The 20,422-nt window shown below is 41.0% G+C and overlaps 1 protein-coding gene across 1 annotated transcript; it reads right to left on the bottom strand.

Moving 5' to 3' along the window:
• Positions 1–332: 332 nt before the first annotated feature.
• Positions 333–14,947, bottom strand: LOC138589909 (calretinin-like). Its single transcript, XM_069660395.1, has 11 exons — positions 14,797–14,947; positions 7,476–7,552; positions 6,529–6,618; positions 6,199–6,279; positions 4,314–4,370; positions 3,822–3,899; positions 2,922–2,977; positions 2,789–2,828; positions 2,032–2,085; positions 920–991; positions 333–748 (listed from the first exon to the last, which is right to left on the bottom strand). Exons 1-11 carry the CDS (start codon positions 14,888–14,890, stop codon positions 632–634), a joined length of 816 nt encoding a protein of 271 aa, XP_069516496.1. The 5' UTR covers positions 14,891–14,947; the 3' UTR covers positions 333–631.
• Positions 14,948–20,422: the final 5,475 nt, after the last annotated feature.

Raw genomic sequence — 20,422 nt, 5'->3', positions numbered from 1 at the left:
CGCGGCGCAGAGAGGAAAGATTAAACAAACTGTTCACAGTGAAGCAGCGGCACAGTTGAAACGATCCCTCTTAGAGCTCAGGTGCAACACAACAGATAAGAGATATGACTTTTTAATGCAAGTGAAAAACTGGGACAAGAGTTATCATGTTATATTTATTCATTCTCTCAGTAATATATTTAATATATATTTAATAGAACAGTATAAGCCTCGTCAGAAAAACAGGATCATATTAAATTAAACAGAAAAAATTAAAATACATGAACAGATGCTACAGAACATAACTTTTAATTTTAACTCAAAGAGGAACATATAGATGAATGTAAAAATACAAATGCATATTAAAAATGGGGACAAAATAAATAAAAACACAATAAATTCCTGTAGTCATTGCTATGTCACTGTGGGATGCATGTTACATAAAAATAAATAAATAAGTAAACCCCTCGGAGGGGTAGAAAGCTAAAACTGCAGGGCCAGCGGTACACTTTTGGCTCTCAGGAGCACTTTTGTTTCAATCTAAGTTGTGTAGCGAGGTTAAGGGTCACACATGCACCAGGTTACATCAGGAGGTAGGAAGGAGGAGGCTGTGGATGGGGCGAGAGAGGTGTCAGGGTCCCAGGCAGGGAGGTCACAGTGTGGAGTCCCGACAGAGGACGATCTCCAGCTCAGTGCGGTACAGTTTCCCCCCGTCAGACAGACTCATGATACTCTTCTTGTGCCCGACCAGTCCTGTCGAGTCCACGTCCTGCCAGAAACGACACAGGAGGCACATAGAGGTCTACAAAGTGCTCTATGGATGGTGCAAACATACAGTACATTGCAGAGGCATCTCAGGCAGCTATTACATCTCAGCTCTATATTTGGCAGGTAGAAAAGTAACCTGAACTGATCAATCAATAGGCTAACTATTCATTACCATTTTGTTCTTGTCACAGAGGTCCTTCAGCAAAGCATCCAGCTCCTGCTCATCAATGTACCCGTTACCATCCTGGTGAAAGGGACAAAGTGGGAGGTCAGAGATAAAGTATTCAATGTGAAATCAAGAAAGAATCTGCAGCCATGCTTGCAGCTCCTTGAGACTGTACTTTGGCACAGGCACATTTTGAACAGACACAATGCTAACAAAGTTCAGAGTCTTAGTTTTGCTAGCTAGCATACTTTAATTAGCTTATCAACACAAAACATACCCTAAGTTCAGCTCACTCAAAACCTCAGATGTCAACTCATGTTGGAGAAAAGTCAGCAGATCACCACATTATGTAAGATTGAACCTCCGGGGATAATGAATGTATGAAACAGTTGTTGAACCAAAGTGATGGACCCACTGACCAACTGACATCCTTCATCATATTCGGACAGTGGCCATTTTCCACTGACGTCATGTTCAGGGTTGGAAGCTCAAATGCTGTTATAATGTTGTCCTGCTATGTTCCAGGTTGTTAGTCGTATAAATGTTTGAAATCTTACAAATCATTATAATTTCACTGCTTCTAGATCAATCCACAAATGATAACCATTAGCTAGCTTTAGACAACAGCCCAAGTTAGCATTTAGCCACTTCCTAGCTCATATTAACGTTAGGAAAGGAGTCACTTCCAAGTTATTGTATCTTGTAGCACTATCAAACAGCATGTTAGCCTTTAGCCACATTAACCATTGCCTTTTCAATTGCTAATCAATCTGGAAGTGGTGAAACTATAACATTTTGTCCAGTTTACTACACACTGTATGTTTATGACTTACAGACTGGAACACAGCAGTGCGACTTTGAAAAGAATTTGAAAATGGTCATCCTGTTAATATGGTCCATTATTCCTGGCAGCTATAGCGAAGCTTTAAACTTAGCGTTACTCAGACACTCAAATACTTGTTAGAATATGTCTCCATATAGAATCAATTTAACAAGTTATTTGATCAGTTATACACAGTCTTACAGTTAATATGGAAATGTACCTATTATGCATAACACATAACATAAATATGTAGTACAAGTGAGAGCAAACACACAGACAAACATGCTGTTTTCACCTTATCATAGAAGGTGAAGAGGGAGTCAAATTCTTTAACAGTGAGCCTGATGCCCTGTGTGAAAGAGAGAGCAGTGGAAATTGTTAGAAACAGCAGGATATTTCTAGAGAGCGCTAAAAGCCCCACCAGATCCAGAACTGATATTAATCCATGCAGATTATGATAACTGGGACTAGAGATGAGTTAATCCTGATCAGACGGACTAATCCCCTGTCAGAAAGGAATCTGTTCACTAAAGCTAGCATGTACATATGGGAACACGCATGACAAAATACATGTGGGAGGCGCAGATTAACATTGTCACTGTGCCACAAATGTTGAACCCTAAAGCTCCAGAAAGGTTTACATAGTGGCTATGAACACAAAAATTGTCTTCTAGCTAAGAATATACATGGAGCTGTCCGATAAGATAAGATAGTTCTCTTTTAAGATGCAAATTAAAGTCATAAACCCACAGGACTTTAATTTCAATTATCAAATAACAAATCATTTTCATGGAACGTTACAGTGTAAACACAGAAAAGGGTTATATCATGTTTTAAAAGGCTTGAAAATGCTGTAACATTTAATTCCTGAAGGACTTAACATAAGGAAGAGCACATTTTTCCAATGCCCCATATGTCCATTCAGTACTTTAAGGATGAATAATCCTCTTGTAGTGATCCAATAATGTTGAACTGTACTATTGTGAATCGCCAGTGTGTGTCATCACAATATCACAGTTATAGGACTTCAAACAATTTGGGTTTAATCCTACCTCAAACTTCAACAGGAAATTTTCCTGGACTGGCAAGAGCCTGCGAACAAGTAACAAGTTAGATAAGTAACAAGAACAGGTAAGGTTTTATCCTGTTAGCTAAAATATACAAACAGACCACAGACATACTCACCTCGCCATCTCAGACAGGCCCAGCTTACCATCTCCATTGAGATCAAACATCCTCAGCTGCAGGAAGAGAAGATTAGCAGAGAATTTATCAGAAACCACAGCAGACTGAAAGTTTTGAGTCCTTTACACATATATTACATAGGGCTGGGCGATATGGCCAAAACCCTATATCACAATACAGGATTTTTTATATCTCGATGACGATATATATCACGATATATCATGTTTTCTAGTAATTTAACAAACAATTAGTCTATATGAAATAACCACATGGTAAAGCCTTTTTTTTAGGATAATCCTGTGTGAATTAAATACTTGACAAATAAAAAGTACTGAGTTTCTGATTTCACTTGGCCTGAGCCTGATTCCTTTTCTGCATGTCCATGTTAATAACCAGCGCCTCCTTTATGGTTTGCTCCAGGCACACTCCCACGTGCGAGGACTAGAACATTAAGCGTTGTCAAAATGACATAAAAATTGCCATAGCTGCTGGTTTTGTGATGATCACGATATGAGACGATATAGAAAAACACATACGATAGACATTTTCATATTGTTTTACGATATATACTGTCATATTGCCCAGCCCTAGTATTACATTCGAATCATATCCAGTTACATGGGGGAGGGGCAAATAAACAATATAGTTTAGAACATTAAAATTCAAGCCTTTAGGGGTGTTATTTCAGTTACAAGATATGGAAAGGCAGGAAGGTGTTGTTGCTGGGTGTACTCTTGCATATGTTCAGCACAAAAATGTTACAGTTAGTGAGAACTTTAAATCATCATTGAATTAATCATATATGCCATACACTAGAGTCTGGAAGATACATGGCCCCTTTTGTTCAAGTTATTTTATAAAGAGGGACAAATGTTAAGAAAATTGCCTCATGATACTTACAATTGTCTTTGTGTACTCATTGAGCTTCTTGTCATCGTAGTTTCTGTTCGCCTTCTTCAGCAGGTCTGACAGGAAACCCTGAAAAGAGAAAGAATCAATGACATAATGCAATTGTGATTGATTACTAGCATGTTAGTATGATGGTAAAAATGAGTGGTTCTGATGTCCAGAGATCAGAATGTGACAGAAAGCATTTGGCCCAAATGGTGGTGTGTTTTTACAGAACACACACACATACATGTATCAACTATTTATCTCCTGTTGTCTTTTTATTATACACCCACAACTCATGACACAGAGAACAGATGTGTATCAATATTATTTATATACTTTTACTTTTTTTGTTTGTGTGTTTGTATGTAAGTGACAGAGCTGGTAAACCTAAGTGAAGAAGCTGCACTGCTGTCAGAGCAGCTGTGTTGTTGGCATGTACTTCAAATGATTGTACATAAATTAATTAGCTTCCTGCAGAGTTTGGCGTATGTGTGTTACCTTCAGCTCATTCGACTCAATGTACCCACTCCGGTCAGAGTCATATCTCCTCCAGGCCTGCACGAGAAGAGGGATGTTACAGTAGCTCTCAGAAGACAAGTGCAATACTTCAACCACCCTGTCAAGCATTAATACACAATTCCTTTTCTATATTAACTGATTTAAAGAAACATCACAAAGAGTAATGACAGTGGTACAAGGGTTTCAGCTGATATTGTTTAAATATAGAGTTTGTCAAAGCTCTTATCAAAGATGGATACCTAAACCCCTCCAGCACTCACTGCCTTCCCCCAGCAGAAAGCTGTGCTCCATTCATAATGTATGTCTGTCTGAGAATAGCTTTAACGCACAGAGAAGCCTGAACATCACACCACTGAAAACCCTCCTCGACACGAGCCTGAGGAACACAAAGTGTGGGTATGTTATTTTAAATCACAGAGGGCCAGATGTGCCATGCTTCGCTGTTTTCTCTCTAATTATTTCTACATATGCAGCTGAGGAAGGAGAGATGTTACTGCTGGTTTTTTACAGACTGGTGCAGAAGTGTGGGTCAAATATGTAGTTATGTACATGCTGTTACGGCAGTAAATACTCAGTTTTGGTCATCGAACTATCCTTACTTTAGTGTGGTAAAAGGTTGCAACTTCCAATGATAACTTATAGGAATTAATAATTGAGAATTATTTTCATTTAAGTCACCTTAACACTGCCAGAGATGACCAATAAAAGCAGCGCAGGTTGCAGTACAGTACCACACTACTTCTAGTGTTTGAGTTTGAGACACGGCATCCAGGCTGTAAATTAACCATCACACACTGGACTGTTTCCACACGAACAAGGTGTCCTAACTTGGCAGGGAAACAGAAGGAATCATGGGGCAGCTGAACATGCGTCCCACAGGGCGAGCTGTGATGACTGTGCTGACTTGAGGCAGTTAAGTGGAGATTTCACAGTTCAGTTAAGTTAGGCAGTTAGTCAGAGAGCAACGTTTTTTCAACAAAGAGTGAAAAAAAAAGGCTAATATGATACAGTAAGGTTACTATACCGTGTTACAATACGATACGATACAATACGAAATGATGATACAGTAAGGTATGATATGTACGTACGATATGGTACAGTACAGTACGGTGCATTACATTACTATACCATATATTACGATATAATACAATACAATACCGTTCGGTACTATGCAATACATTACTTTCCCATATATTACAATATGATACAATAAGATACTGTACTGTACGGTACAGTGCAATACATTACTATACCATATATTACAATGTGATACAATATGATACTGTACGGTAGGGTACGTACGGTGCAATACATTATTATACCATATAATACGATACGATATGATACAATACAATACGATACGGTGCAATTCATTACTATACCATATATTACAATATGATACAATACGATACTGTACTGTACGGTACGGTGCAATTCATTACTATACCATATATTATGATATAGTACAATACAATACAATACGATACAATTCAATGTGGTACGATGCAATATGACACGATATACTTTATTGTTCGATTGTCTTGGACTCAAACATTGCATACATACAGCTGCCTCCACAGTATTATCAAAAAAAACCAAAAAACGTGTAAACAAAGTGGCACATACTTATCACTTGACAAATTACACATTATCATACTGCAACATAATGAACAACAATGATAAATGACAAGAGATGAGACTGTTCTTTTGGGCTGTCCAAAATCTTGACCTTCATTGAATCAGTGTTGATAGGTATGAAAGCTTGTCGGAGCAGGTGTAATATACAGAGTAATATAATGACTACTGCTTAAGATGAGACAAAAATAAAGTGGGGGACACACATATATAGTATATATAAACTTACGGCCATGAATTCAGCACTGGATCCCACAAACTCTCTGAAACAGAGCAGGAAGTTTTCCTCTGTGGGCAGAAGCTGAGCAAGCTACAGAGAGGAAGATAGGAGACAGAATCATTATTATTCCAGAGACTTATATTCTCTATTTTTGGTTTAAAATATATATTCATAAACACAGGAGACATTTGAAATGCAGGCTTCATTAAAACAGTAGCTATATTTTTTTTAAGGTGATTCACAGTGAGGATAAAGTAAAAATAAATAAGAGGTTACGACATAACACAAAGGCTGTATCTGTCTGACCTAGAAGAAACAGTTTTCTATTAGTTTACTCACCTCTGACATCTCAATTCTCCCATCAGCGTTTTTGTCAAAGCTGGCCATGAACTCCCTCATCTTCTCTTTGAAGGCAGCGTGTGTAGGATCCTGCAACCACATTGAATCGCAGATCAAAGAGATGAAAACAGACCTACATTAAAACATATATTTAAGACAAAACATGCAAAATAAGCCAACCCTGTTCCCCATAAATCAGCCTACTTTTATATTTGCAACAGCTAATTAGTTTTGTATGAAATTGAATGCCAGCAAGATAATGTTTCCAATCCACATAATGAGTGAACAGTGTTAATTAACATGTGGCTCTGATGATGAATGTGTTGGCAAAACAGTTGCGGCCAATGTATCTCATTGGTTTTCCCTCCTTATGTTCAGGCGCTTACATCACCTGTATTTTTTTAAATGTTTTTCTAAAGATTTTTTCTTTTGCCTTTATTAGATAGGACAGCTGAAGAGAGACAGGAAATGTGGAGATTAGAGAGTGGGGGATGACAAGCACCAAGTGATCAGCAGACTGGGAGTCTAGTCTGCGATCAGTGCGCTGAGGATTGTAACCTCTGTATATGGGGCTCCTGCTCTTCTAACTGAGCTAAACCATCACTTAATGTTAGCAGGATGTCACATTTTAGAAGCCCATGACCACCTCCCTGCTACTTGGTGCGCGAGACAAATAGAGCACCTCCTACATTAGAAGAACAAATATTCCATGCAGCAGAGTTCTGCTCAAAAACGTAATCAGCAAAACAAATGAGTGGTATGCAAATGTAATTTCCAGGGGCGAGCATTGTCTTAGCAATTTTGATTAATATGTCCTTATTTTATTATGTTAAATGATGGATTGAAGGTAGACTGAGCAATTTGTCATGAAAAATCAAAGTTCTGTTTAAATGTGAACGCTTCAGGAGTCACTCTGGGCAAATCTAAATATGTAAGCACACGCTCACCACGCCGGATCCTCGCCTGGCAGACTCCAGCTCTCTGAAGAAGTTCTCCAGCTCCTTCCCTTCGATGTAGCCGTTTCCTGTGAAGCACCAAAAGAACTCACTTAGTTTGGCACAAAATAATGTTATGGAGCTTTTAAGTCGCCCTGAAGCTTTGCTGACCGTTCAAAAAGTTTGATGAAAGTTGATAAAAAGATTGAAGGTCAAAGGGGGTCTTTAAATTTTGTAACAGTCGCCAAAGCCTGTGTGCTCGTCCAGTCTGGAGTCCTCTGTGAGAGGGCCCAGTGAGGCTGCTTAAAGATCTGCTTATGTGGCCTGTGTGCAGCATTAATGCATGCCTACAGCTGTTCTTACATCAGTATTTTGTTTAAAAGTCGGAACAGAAGTTTGGGTCGTCAATATTTATGTCTTGAGTGAAGCCTGGAGCGCTACACCAGCAGGATGAAAGATTATCACATATCATTTCCTCAAAACTGAAAACTTTTAATTGAAAACTCACTTTGATGAACTGAAGAACGGAACACAAAAACAAGCTCACATCTACAGATTATAGTCTTTCCTCATAAATCTCAAGCCAAATTGGCATTTAGCGGTGGCAGGGATTGTGGAGATTCAGTGATGTGCTGCGGCAGAAAAAACACAGAGCACAAGCAGCGAGCAGTGCAGCCGGAGTGAAGCAGTATAATGAGTGTTTTCTTGCCTAAGAGGGTGAAAGTGGGCAGATTGATGCTTATTGGGGCATTCTGTCCCCGTGTTGGGATAAGAGCTTCTTAGACAGCCACATGAGCGGGGGTTATTTAATATAATAATTTACTCCGCTGTTTTCCCTGCGAGTCAGAGGAAACATATAGGACAGTCAGCGCTCTCTTTTTAATCAGAAGAATGAGTCCCATCTGTCTAGAATCCCAGTGGGGATCGGGGGGGTTGTGCCTTTTATCGTAAACAAAACAGACTTAAATAAAATTGTTATTTCAATTTAGAATAAACACTGATGCACAGAGTAAAACGCACAGATTCACCCCCACCACCCTTCATCTCTTAATCTCTTATCCTCTCATCTCCCTTACAATATGATCACTTTCTCCCCCACCTCCCCCCTTCTCCTCATCCCCCTGCACAGATTCATGTGATCACTGTATGCCATAGGTGCTCCGTGTCACCATCTGTGCGGGGTTGAGCTGGTGTTTAGATATGTACAAATTACTGCTGGAACACAAAGCTTTGTGTGGAAACAAAACACTCACTATAACCTCAATATTATCTTTAGTTTTTCTTTCATTATTGAGCTGCTACTAATTTATTATAATCTGTGAGCATTCACACTGAGTAATGACTGGATTATCCCTCAACAGCTGTTCAATCAAATTCTGTACTTAACTGTGTCCGGGAAAAATGTGAGATATAGAAATCAGCAAGAACTTCCATCAACAAGAATATTATATCAGCTTTTTCAGCAGCAATATTTGACACGTGAAGAAAAAGACTGGATGGGAAATGTACTTTCAGTTACAAATAAAGTTTAGTTATGTGTCGGTTCCTCTAAAATAAGAATGATTCAATCTTAACCAATATGCTCACACGCTGATGTTTAGCAGGTATAATGGTACCATGCTCTACAGCTTTGTTTTGTATGTTAACAGGATTTACACTTTGTTTATTGCTCAGGCTGATGGTGAAGTCATTAGTTTTGCAGGTAATTGATCAAACCAAGAACAAGATTAGTCACATTAAAATTTAAAATGTTGGCCTTAGGCTGCACGGTGGTGCAGTGGTTAGTCCCCTCATAGCTAGAAGGTTCCTGGTTCAAATCCTCGGACGAAGTGGGCCTTTCTGTGTGGAGTTTGCATGTTCTCCCCGTGCATGTGTAGGTTCTCTCCGGGTGCCTCCTCCCACGGTCCAAACACATGCTCGTTAGGTTCATTGGTGACTGTAAATTGCCTGTAGCTCTGGGTGTGAGCGTGATTGGTTGTCTGTCTCTGTGAGTCAGCCCTGTGATTGATTGGCAATCAGGCCAGGGTGTACCTGCCTCTCGCCCAAAGACAGCTGGGATAGGCTCCAGCCCCCCGCGACCCTGAACAGGATAAGCGTTATAGATGATGGATGGATGTTGGACTTATGGTTGCAGACAGATGGAAAGAGATTACCAAAGTTATTTCGATTCCTGCAGTTTGGAACTTGAATGTTTTTGGCAAATTTCATAGCAATCAAGCCAATATAAGTGAAGTTATTTCACCAAGAACAATAACTCTAGGTGGCGCTACAAAAAAAGTCTGGGGATCAACAAAGTCAATTGAACTCCTTCACTAGTTTTCTATTTATATGGTGCCAGATCACAGAAAGAGTTATCTCACAACAAAATGCATTCAGGAAGAGTAGTATATACAAGATATAAACATTTTATGTTACAGCATGTGTGTAATAAATGACAGTGTCTTAGATTTCTTATCTGAATCAAATTGCCTCTTTTCTTTGCTAAAGTTTGTCTCAACAGAAACTTTAATAAAATTGTGAGCCATCCCTTCCAGCCGACAGAAGACCAGTTTACTCTTTTGGATTTTGCATTATGTAATCTAATCTACAGAACAGAAGCAGATAATCGAATACACAGTACAGTCTCTGGTCAGCAAAGAACAAATTATCTATTCTGAGTAGGAGTCTGTTAAAATCTTGTGACATCTAACAAAGTCCCTCAACCATGCACTCAATTCATTGGGGCTCACTGTGAGAGTTTAACTGCATTACAAATCTCAGCTGCCTCATGGAGCGCACCACTGCACACTGCATACTGAGCAGATGCAGCCTTCTTCCTCCTAACATTTTCAAACGCAGCTCAACAGCTGATTACTCAATGGCACCTGGACAACAATCCAGCATCCAACTCATAATCACCAAAAACAATGATACAAAAAAAAATGTGTTAAATGTAAAGAAAAGCCCACGAGTTCATTCTGACGCTCCAATCATTCCTTCAGATTCTCACTTGTTCTAATTGTCCTAGTTTTCCCTGCAGCCAATTGGAGCTCTGCTTCAGTCGGTCACTGCTGCTCTGCAGCTGTGGTCAAGAAAACAACTTGTTGCTGCCCTGATGCAAGAAATCAATCCACAACTCATCCCCAGAAATAGACTCCTCTACATTGAGTGGGCTGAAGAGTCTGGGTTTAGTTTGAGTCAGACTATTTCTGTGAGGAAGAACCAATTTTCTCCAGTCGGACGTATTCGCCGAGTAAAGTGGTTCATTCATTAATGATGGTATTAATAAAAGTAGAAATAACTTTATTCATATAGAAGCTTTCAAAACTACCCACAAACACAGTCAACAAATACAATTACGATTTGAACAGTTAGAATTAAAGATAGATATAATAGATAAAAGCAGAAATATAATAAGTTAAAGATCAAATAATAAGGGAAAAGCCAAACGGTAAGTCTTTAGAGACAATAGCACAGAATTTTCCTTCTGTAATCTTTTCTAAAGGGTTGGAGTCTTAATATCATAAGCCCTGTCACCCTTGATCTTTAGCGTTGTCCGTGGAAAAGCTAAACCAGCATCACCAGAGGCTCATCAGAAACGAGAGATAAGTAGTGGTTTAGAGGCCCAGCCGTGTAGCTCAGTGTAATACCATGCAGGGCCCAAGAGGCAGCCACTGGAGCTGAACAATAAAGGCAACATGGGAGATGCAGAAACTGCAGTTCCTTGAGTGGCCACTTGAGGCTGACTCCAAAAGCGAGTTAATTCCCATTGGAATATTAAAATGTTCAACTTTACAGTAAATATAAACATGTTTACAGCCTTGTTTTGTGGATGCATATCCATGAGGAGTCAGTATCGTTGCTGGCTTATCCCGGGCAGTTACCAAACCAGTGTTTGATGTCACAATGGCTACATCCTCTTTTAAACAATCTACAGCAGGGCCAGAGAGTCGAGACTAAAATTGGAAAAATCAGTCACATAATTGGCACTCAGTGAAGGTAAGCTAAAATGGGGAAAGGTATGATCATGCTTCTATGGCCTCTTTTGCACAGCCTTTCCAAGACGGGACTGTTACACCTCGTTGTCTGTGTAAAAGTCACAGAGGCAGAATGATGTGGCGAAGGCGTTCCCCCTCTGAGCCGGCAGATCGGAGCAGTGCTGTGTGTCTATGCGAAGCTTCCATTGCTTGTTCACACAGGAAGCCTCTTTTTGCTTCCACAAGGCCGTTATGCTGCTAACCCACTCGGACAACAATATGATGGCACCATTTGGAATTTGTGATTTAGTTCTGCATGTGAGACATTTTGACTGAGGCTTGAAACAAGGTATCACAAATAAACCAGACTAGGAGTGATAAAAGCATAAATAACTCTCTGAAGACCATTGGGAATATAAAAGCTGAGTAGTGGGCACTAAATGTTGAGCTCAGTTGCCAAGAGCAGGCAGAGCTTGGCCATAAGTGTGCTCAGAGCCTACTACAGGGATTTACATTTTGGAGGAGTTTAAAGGAACATATTATTATAATAAAATTATTAGATGAAACAGGATAAAGGCAAAGCTTGCTGAGAGGAACGTTCCAGCTTTTCTTCAAAGTTATTGTCCCTAGAAGCCAACAGATTTTGTCACTTATGTAATTCAGTCCATGATCTAAGCCTCCAGGTGAGGAAGTAATTAGCTCCAGTTTCTTCACCCTCATTAGCGAGGTGCCCTTGAGCAGAGCACTTAAACTCAATTTCTCCAATAGAGCTCATTGAAGATGACAGATGAAACAAATATGTTGCAGTCCTACAGGTCTGAGCCGTTTTGTACTAATTATCCAGAGATCAGTCTGTGCTTACGATCTGTAGACTAATTTGTAAATGTTTTCAGATGTGATTGTTCTGTGGACCCTGAAATAGCAGCCGAATAGTCAGCATTTCCTCTGGTGTGTTTCTTGATCTTGTGCCCCTGACAAATTTTCCTTTTTAAAAATATAACCGCTGTAAGAAAATGTAGTATGACTATCTTTTGATCCACAGCCACCAAATTATGGTCATGGTTAAATTGGTCAAGGCACAAAAACTGCTTTAAAAGCTTTGTTCTTGGTTAAATAAAAACAGCATTGAATGAAACAGGATGCAAACAGCGGGTCAGCAGTGCGGCTGCGTTGTGAAGGTTGTGTGGGACTTAACAAAAGGCTACACTGTTTGATGAAAGTAAACAGTGAATTTATGGGACATGGTTTTGAAGGGATTTTACGATGGAGGTTTGAGCTTTTTTTGATGGCTTCAGAAAATAATCCCTCAGGATGAAGTCTATCCTAAACCCTATGTTACAACAACCAGGCCATAAACAGTGACGGAAATACATGTAGGTTTTCATATTTATGTTTCGTCACTAAATTGATATAGCTTTCATTCTACTACACAACCTCCACAGCTGGTGTTACTATAATCAGTTTATGATGTATATGATGTAAAGTTATTGGGCCTTCACAAACAATAACATGGTGATCACTGGTAGGTTATTAAATAAAAAAAACAAGACTAGGTCAAAACCTCGTAAGTGGCTGACTGCATCAGGTCAATGTGCACCTTTGTGGGCAATGTTTTACAAGGACTGTCCTTGTGAGGCCGATGACAACGTGTTTGAAAGCAGGTGCGCGCTGCGGACGTAGGTGAGGACAGCCGACGAGTAGCGGAGGAGCAGCCCCGCCTACTCCCCGAACAAAGTATCCAGAGACTCATAGACAGAGAGTCGAGTCAGTGGAGGTCCAATATGCTCCATGATCTGCCATTGCAATGTCGCGACTCTATCTCTCTACGGCTGTGAAAGTACCGTCACTCAGTCAGTCAAAAATGGAACAAAAAATGTTTACCCCATTTTCCCATAGCTCAAGTCCACACGTTCACATAGCTTGCATTGAGTGACAAACAGTAAAAGACCCAAAGATATTCTGGTTAATCTCATAGACAACAAACAAATCAAGCGAGAAAGCTCAGACCTATCCAATCACCTCTCCGCTCAACGACCTGGCATTAAACCCTCACCCTAACCCAGGTGTCAGGGTGGACAGACAAACCTCATCAAACCTCATCCTTAACAGTGGAGCACCACAGGGCTGTGTTCTGAGCCCCCTGCTGTTCTCCCTGTACAAATAGGAATGTGATCAATTTCAACTCTAACAAATATCAAGTTGAGCGATGGTGAACATGATCACAGACAACATTGAAAAGGTCAACCTGAAGGAGGTAGAGGGCTTGATCAAGCATAACAAAACTGACGATTGCAGAAGGGAAGAAACCACGCCCCCTTATATCAACAGACTTCAGGTTGGTGGACAACTTCAGTTAGCTCAGTGTCCAGTTTTGAGAGAGGCGAGGCTGCGTGAGGAAAGTTCAGGTATCCCCTCAAAATACTGAGTAATAGCTACCTTTGCACCAATCAGAGCGACGTCACTGCCTAATAATTGACCTTTCATTACACTTATGTACACTTATTCCCTTTTATTCAGTAGTTGTTAAAGATTTGATCTCTCTCTCTCTCACACACACTCTCCATCCCTCCAGTTAATTCCCAATAAGCTCTCAGATTCAGAAGCTCCTCCCAGTAAGCTCCAGTTGAAAGCATCTCTTCACTGAAGCATCCCCTCCTCTCTCTCTCTCTCTCTCTCACCACCTCACTCCCCCTCCCTGCCTATCCATCTCTCTCTCTTGTCCTCCCTCCTCTCTGCATCCTTTCATCCCTCCCTCCCCCACCTCTTCTTCATCCTCTCATTCTTCTTCACTTTCAGACCCCCCCCCCCCCCCCCCCGCTCTTCTTTTCCCCCCTCTCTCTCCTCTCCACCTTTTCCAGCCTCCTCTCCATAACTCAACTCTGACGGAGTCTAATTTGATTTCTCATTGTAATTTTTCAAACCAGCGTAGCACCTCAGACACAGTAAAAAAACATACATGATATTAAAGCATGCTATAGTCATCGTATATCAAAGCATCAAACGTGTTACTGAGATGTCACTGTTTACTGGAGGTTTTACCGCAAACACAAAGTATTTTTTTAAATCAAGTGTGAAAAATGAAGAATGAAATAAAACAATATTTCTTATACTGTTATATCAAATAAAATTGCTTTAACTCATTAGCTATAACTGTACAATTCTAATTTTGCTGTATTTTAGCGCGTCTCTGGATTATTTTAAGATGAATTTAAACTCTCACTTGGAGCAAATTTGTTGTAAAAGAGTAAATAATAAACCATTGCTTGAAATAAAAAACTAATTAAAAACACTAATACAATGTTTAGCTTCTAACAAATACTAATTGACCACTCCGTTAACTCCGCATTCCTCAGACTGCTTAATATTTGCGCACTGACCGTCTGCGTCAAAATGCTTCCAGATGTCGATGAACTGCGCGGCGGTGAGCTCAGCCAGGTGCAGGTGGGGCGGCTGCTGGGCTTGAGTTGCCATGTCTGCGGTTTCTCCGTCCTTTCAGTCGAGCGGAATAGTTGGAGGTAAACTTTTCCCGGCGTGGAGCTCCTTGGTACTGTGGACAGCTCCTCCTCTGTTCAGGCTTTTAAACCCCCCGCGGCGTCCGCGCTTCTCCTGCCCGCCACACGGGGGCGCACTTAGCGTGAGGTGAACCTGCAGGCAGTAGACCAATTACAGGAGGAGGAGGAGGAGGATGAGGAGGAAGGTTCTCCTGGGCTTTGCATTTGAGTTACTATTAAGTGTTGTCCAGGCTGCTGGTTTGATAGCAGGATCATTATACATCATCCAATCCTGCTGCTCCCATGAGGAGAAAATTACATCAAACTATTTATCCTTCAGCGGGCGCCCTGCTGGCTCCGCTGGATCTTATGGGATCTGTGTCACCCCTGTCTCTTTTAATTCTATAGCTCTCTGCACTGTGAATTATCAAATAAAGCCTGAATAAATAAGCATCCCAGGGGCCACAGCGCCTCTGGAGGTGGAACCGAAACAATAAAAATGTGCAGTCATGCGCATCCTGCTCCACATTTTTCTTCCAAATCACTCCATCTTTCATTGTCTCCTAAGTTTTGATTTCACCCATCAGATGTCACTTACACCCTCCCTCCACTCTTAGCTTTTACTTTCACCTCCTCCCTCCCTAAACCTTTCACACCCCTCATCATTCTTCCTGGCTCTGCAGAGGTCAGAGGGGCACTCCGTCTCCTCGGTCAATCGAACCTGCACTTGGCGTAAATCCAGCTCAGATGTTGAACGGCTACTAAATCACCTACACAGCTTTGTTCACTCTGCAGGATGAGCCGTGCACTCATCCTATCTTTATCTCATCTTCCCCTCCTGCTGTGGTGCGTCTCCCTCCCCGGTTTGGTCCCTACAAGCTGGTGGTGTAAAGGATGGGTGCGGAGATGGGGGGAGGGGGGATGAGATGGAGAGGATGCAGAAGAAGAAGAAGATACTTTATCTCCTCCCTGCAGAGCTCTGTGCGGCTGATCAGAGAGGAACAGAAGAAAACAAAACAGAGAGAGAGAGTTAGAGAGGGCAGATAATAAGTGTGTATTTGTGTGTGTGTGTGTGTGTAGGATAAGTGCATATGTATAACAGTATGTGTATGTGGGAAAGACAGAAAGGGGGAGGGAGGGAGCGGGGGAGAGATATTTATAGGAACTCCCATCATAAAGCCTAAACTGTATGAATAATAATTAGAGACTTTATAGGATTTGTTTGCAGAGCTGTGAGCGCGCTCGGCTCAAAGTGTTGGAGTTAAAGTGATGGAGTGAATAATGGAGAGGTGAGTGGGAAATGAGATGATGGATAGAGGACGGAGATGTTAATGGATGTGTGATCACCTTTCAAATGGAAAGTTGTCATGTGGTTATGAACATGCACACTCATGTACTTACATGTAATACACACACACAGACAGGTGCATGCACACGTATGCACACACACAATATGAATTTAGAGCAGGCAGGCGATAGGACGGCCGTGTTGTTAGCTTTGCATGGCAGTCTTTATGCATTTCATAGAGTGCAAATTATGGATAATTGTGCAATCCTGTTAATGCTGTATTATATATATCATGTTACATTGAGATTAGTGCAAACTGACTTAATATTGATAATTAAAAAGGGGAGACAAAGCAGGATGAGGGAATGCTGCAGGCATGCAGGTGTTAAGAGGCTTTTCAGTCACTCTGATTTAATTTTCTGAAACGCAGCGACGATTTCGTCTCCCTGGTATTCAGCAGAATTATCCAGGATCAAGTGCACTAATCCTGCTTGCCTTTATATATAAAAATAAGTGATCATTTGAAAGATAAAAACAAGCCAACCTTTGGTCACAGAGCAGACTTACGTTTAAGTGAATGAGTGGAATATATTCTCATTGAATTAAAGACAGATAATATTGACTGCAGGTTGAGTTGTGGGTTAATGGCTCTGTTGGACGTCTTTTACCTCCACTGTCTGCTCCTGTTTCACCACATCTGTCCTGCGTGAATCAATGAAAGCCATTTCTCCAACACCTCTCTGCACACTACACCTTCCATTAAGTAGCCTGAAGCACAATGAAAGCTTGAACAGTCCAAGTTTTATGTAGAAAATACAGCGGTGCTCTCTGTGTGAATATGAAGGTTATGTGTTTCAGCATGCGTTTTGTAATGACTAAATAGGTTTCGGTGTTTGCAGTGGCTCTTAAAGAGTGCAGCTTCCCTTCTTTTCTCACAGACACTAACATAGATCCTAAAAATGAACTGTATCTTAATCATTCTGAGAAACAAGAGGCAAAAATGCTACAGATTCTATTTTGCTTCGATCTTAGAGATGCTGCTCTATCGTTTGTGTTTTTGTGTTGGGATTACATAAAACATACAGTAAGCATACAGTCGTCTCTTTAAACTGAGCATGTGTTTGTGTGTGTTGCAGGTCAGCAGCTGTCTGATGAGCCCCTCACTGATGTTTGCGTGCAGCAGAGTTCCCTCCAGCGTGCAGTCATGGTTCAATCCGTCTGTGCATCGTTCTGATTTCTGATCGACCAGCAGCACGCGAGCCGAAGAGACGACCCACCTGACAAATTATCTATACCTGGCAGGGTACGCCTACAAGACAGAGCAGAGAGAGAGAGTTTGTAGGTCAGAGAGGTCAGTGGGGAGCGCTGGTTTAGCTCAGTTGGTAGGGTTCAGGTTCGACTCCCAGTCTGCTGATCATTTGGTGCATGTCATCCCCCACTCGCTAATCCCCACATGTACCGTCTCTCTTCAGCTGTCCTATAAATAAAGGCAAAATATTAATCTTTTAAAAAAAAGGTCAGTGTGTGAGGGGGTGATGGTAACAGAAATGTAAAGACTGAAGAAAACAGGCTACCTCCTCCTTAAACACTAAGTCCCCTGCTAGCTTTCACTCTGATGAATCTAACAAGAAGATTGACCAACATTTAATGTGTGTGTGTGTCTGAAAGAAGGGAAAAGGCTGACACCAAGAGATGTGGTGCGTAAAGCAGTATATTCCCTCGGCAACTGATGCAGATAACAGAAAAAACTCACAGCAACAGTCACAAGGAGACCTGATAAACTAACAGGGACGAGTGGGAAGCCTCAGGTTGATGAAGGGCAGCTGGATCTGAGGTGAAAAAGCTGTTAAGTGGAGCAAAGGGATCCATCAAACAAGCGCCGTGTCGTTTATTTCCACTACGATTGACTAATATTGACCCAGACACAGTGAGTGAGAAGCAAGCTGGAGTTTATGAGAGTGAGGCGGAAACCAACCCGGCTGGTTTAGTCCTGCTCTTACACACACAATACGGAAAACTGCAGACAGCTAGCATGCAACTGTATGCTGATTATTGCACTAACAACATGCCTACACCAGGTTTTCACTGCGTAAATCATGTGGAAACATAAAACACAAAAAGTTCAGTGATTCTTCTTTTCAGGAGGCCTCTGTGGATACCAGTGCTGTGACCCATGTGGCTGTTTGTCTCTCCCACCTGTCATCATTAACTCTCCAAACTTCTCCAGCTTCTCATCATTCAGCTGAATCTCTGAAATAATAAATAACACCAAAGTCCTGCTCGCTGATGTGACGCCACACATCCCAAACTGCATAATTACACGCTCAGAAGCACAATAAACACCAAATGTGCATATTGTTGCTCAGGATGAATCTCACAGTGTGGGATTATTTGTGTGGAAGGGTGCATGTACATTAAATTAGGCTTTCTGGGTCTGACTGCCAGAGACATTCGCTCCCAGTTTAACACGGTTGAGCAGAAGTCAGAGTGGGAGTGTATGATTCGTGTAAATTAGAGTGACAGGGTGCCTCATCGCAGTAATCAGTCGTTTTTATCAGAGGCACAATGTGGACCGCAGTGTGAACATGAGAGACTGAAAATATTGGAGCTGCGGAAGGCAGAAAACAGATAAAGCAGAATCCACGTTTTAGCCTACTTTGCAGATTGTGTTGTGATTATTTCTCTGCAGAACACTGCAACAGATAAACAACATGCAATGACAAAAAGTGCATCTTCATTTACTGCATGCTATTTGCTCGTGCAAATAATATGAAGAAAATCAGATATAGTAATAGGAGCAGAGCAAAGATCCCAATGAGATAACGCACATTGTGACCCAAACATCGCCATACAGCACATCACAGATTAGGCGTGTAATCTCTCCAGCCAGTTTCACATGATACAAATGTATTTGCTGAATGGTTCGGAGGACAAAAGCATCTCCCTGGTCGCCACTCCACTGGGAACAATTAAGATGCTGAGCACATTTTTCAACAGCAAAAACATCACGAGTAATAATGTCGCCCGAGACAAGAAGTGATTATTTGTTCTCATGATGCAACAGTGAGGCTGCCAGGCAGAAACCTAATGGATCTATAAAACAACACGTTTTGAAGGTATAGTCAGTTAATTATGATTTAAAGTCAAAAAAGATGCATCAAGAATTCAATGAGAAACTCTCACCTCTGTTCAATCTGAAGCTACACCCAGCAGCCAGTTAGCTTAGCCTAGCATAAAGACTGGAAGCAGGGGTAAACAGCTAGCCTGGATTCATCCATAGCTAACTAAATTTAACTACAATCACCTCTAAAGCTCATAATAGTATATCTTATTCATCTATATATATATATATAGTTATATCTTATTTGTTCAATCTGTTCAAAAACTGTAAAACTGACATGTTGTGGTTGGTTATGTAACGAGTCTCGGGTTGTCTAGCAACCTCATTGTGACACAAGGAAGTTACTTGACCACAGCCAAGAAATAGTCCAACACACAACCCCTCAGAATACATTTACTTTCTACAAAGCTTTTATACAGAATATATGACATGCTTAATATTCAGTGTGAATGTTTGGTTACATTTGCACAGAGCTAGGCTAGCTATTAGAGCTAGGCTATGCTAACAAGCTGCCGGCTGTAACTTGGTTACCTACAGACTCACGAGTGGCTGTAGTCTTCTCATCAAACATTCTGCTAGAAAGTAAGAAACATATTTCCAAAAAATATTTAATTGTACTTTAAGTATACAATTAAAGTACACAGAATTTAAATGTATACAGAGAAAGTTTCTAAAGTAGCATTACTTGTGTCACACAGCTGGACTGCCTGGTACAGCTGAGATCCTTTTTAATTTACCAAAGTGATGTTGTAAATGTCTCTTTTCAGTACCTCTTCCTGCTGAAGCCTTGTTGTAGGTAGCAAAATTGTGCAATTGTGTGTGTCTGAGAGCAGAAGGTTGCAGCCTCTCTCTTCGGAATCCAGGTTGGGTGCAATAAGCCCCAGCTTTCCTGGTAATGCTGGACTGGCTTTCTTCACCTCACAAGCAAAGTGTTAGATACATAACATTCGGTTAAATACTTCTTCTCAAGAAGGAAAACCTTCACCTTCATCTTGATTCTCCTGAAATGATTTCCTCACAGCTCCAGATCTCCATCACGGCCTCGTGTCCCTCTCTGACCTGCACCTCCGCTCTCCATCATGTGTGTTTTTTGGGAGGAGAAA

The sequence above is a fragment of the Semicossyphus pulcher genome, unplaced genomic scaffold, assembly GCF_022749685.1.
Source record: "Semicossyphus pulcher isolate SPU_LCO1_2020_fin unplaced genomic scaffold, fSemPul1.0.p SCAF_1, whole genome shotgun sequence".
In the NCBI taxonomy this organism is placed as follows: Eukaryota; Metazoa; Chordata; class Actinopteri; order Labriformes; family Labridae; genus Semicossyphus; species Semicossyphus pulcher.
The sequence above is the reverse complement of the archived record's forward strand: the minus strand, read 5'-3'. Positions and strand labels throughout refer to the sequence as shown.

What these genes read in the sequence shown, in the direction of transcription:
- LOC138589909 (XM_069660395.1), bottom strand. Translation starts at nt 14,890, where the DNA reads ATGGCAACTCAAGCCCAGCAGCCGCCCCACCTGCACCTGGCTGAGCTC. An exon ending in GGCCTGTCTGAGATGGCGAG is followed by an intron (nt 2,829 to 2,921) that starts GTGAGTATGTCT and finishes ACTTGTTCGCAG; the next exon opens with GCTCTTGCCAGTCCAGGAAA. An exon ending in ATTTCCTGTTGAAGTTTGAG is followed by an intron (nt 2,086 to 2,788) that starts GTAGGATTAAAC and finishes TCTTTCACACAG; the next exon opens with GGCATCAGGCTCACTGTTAA.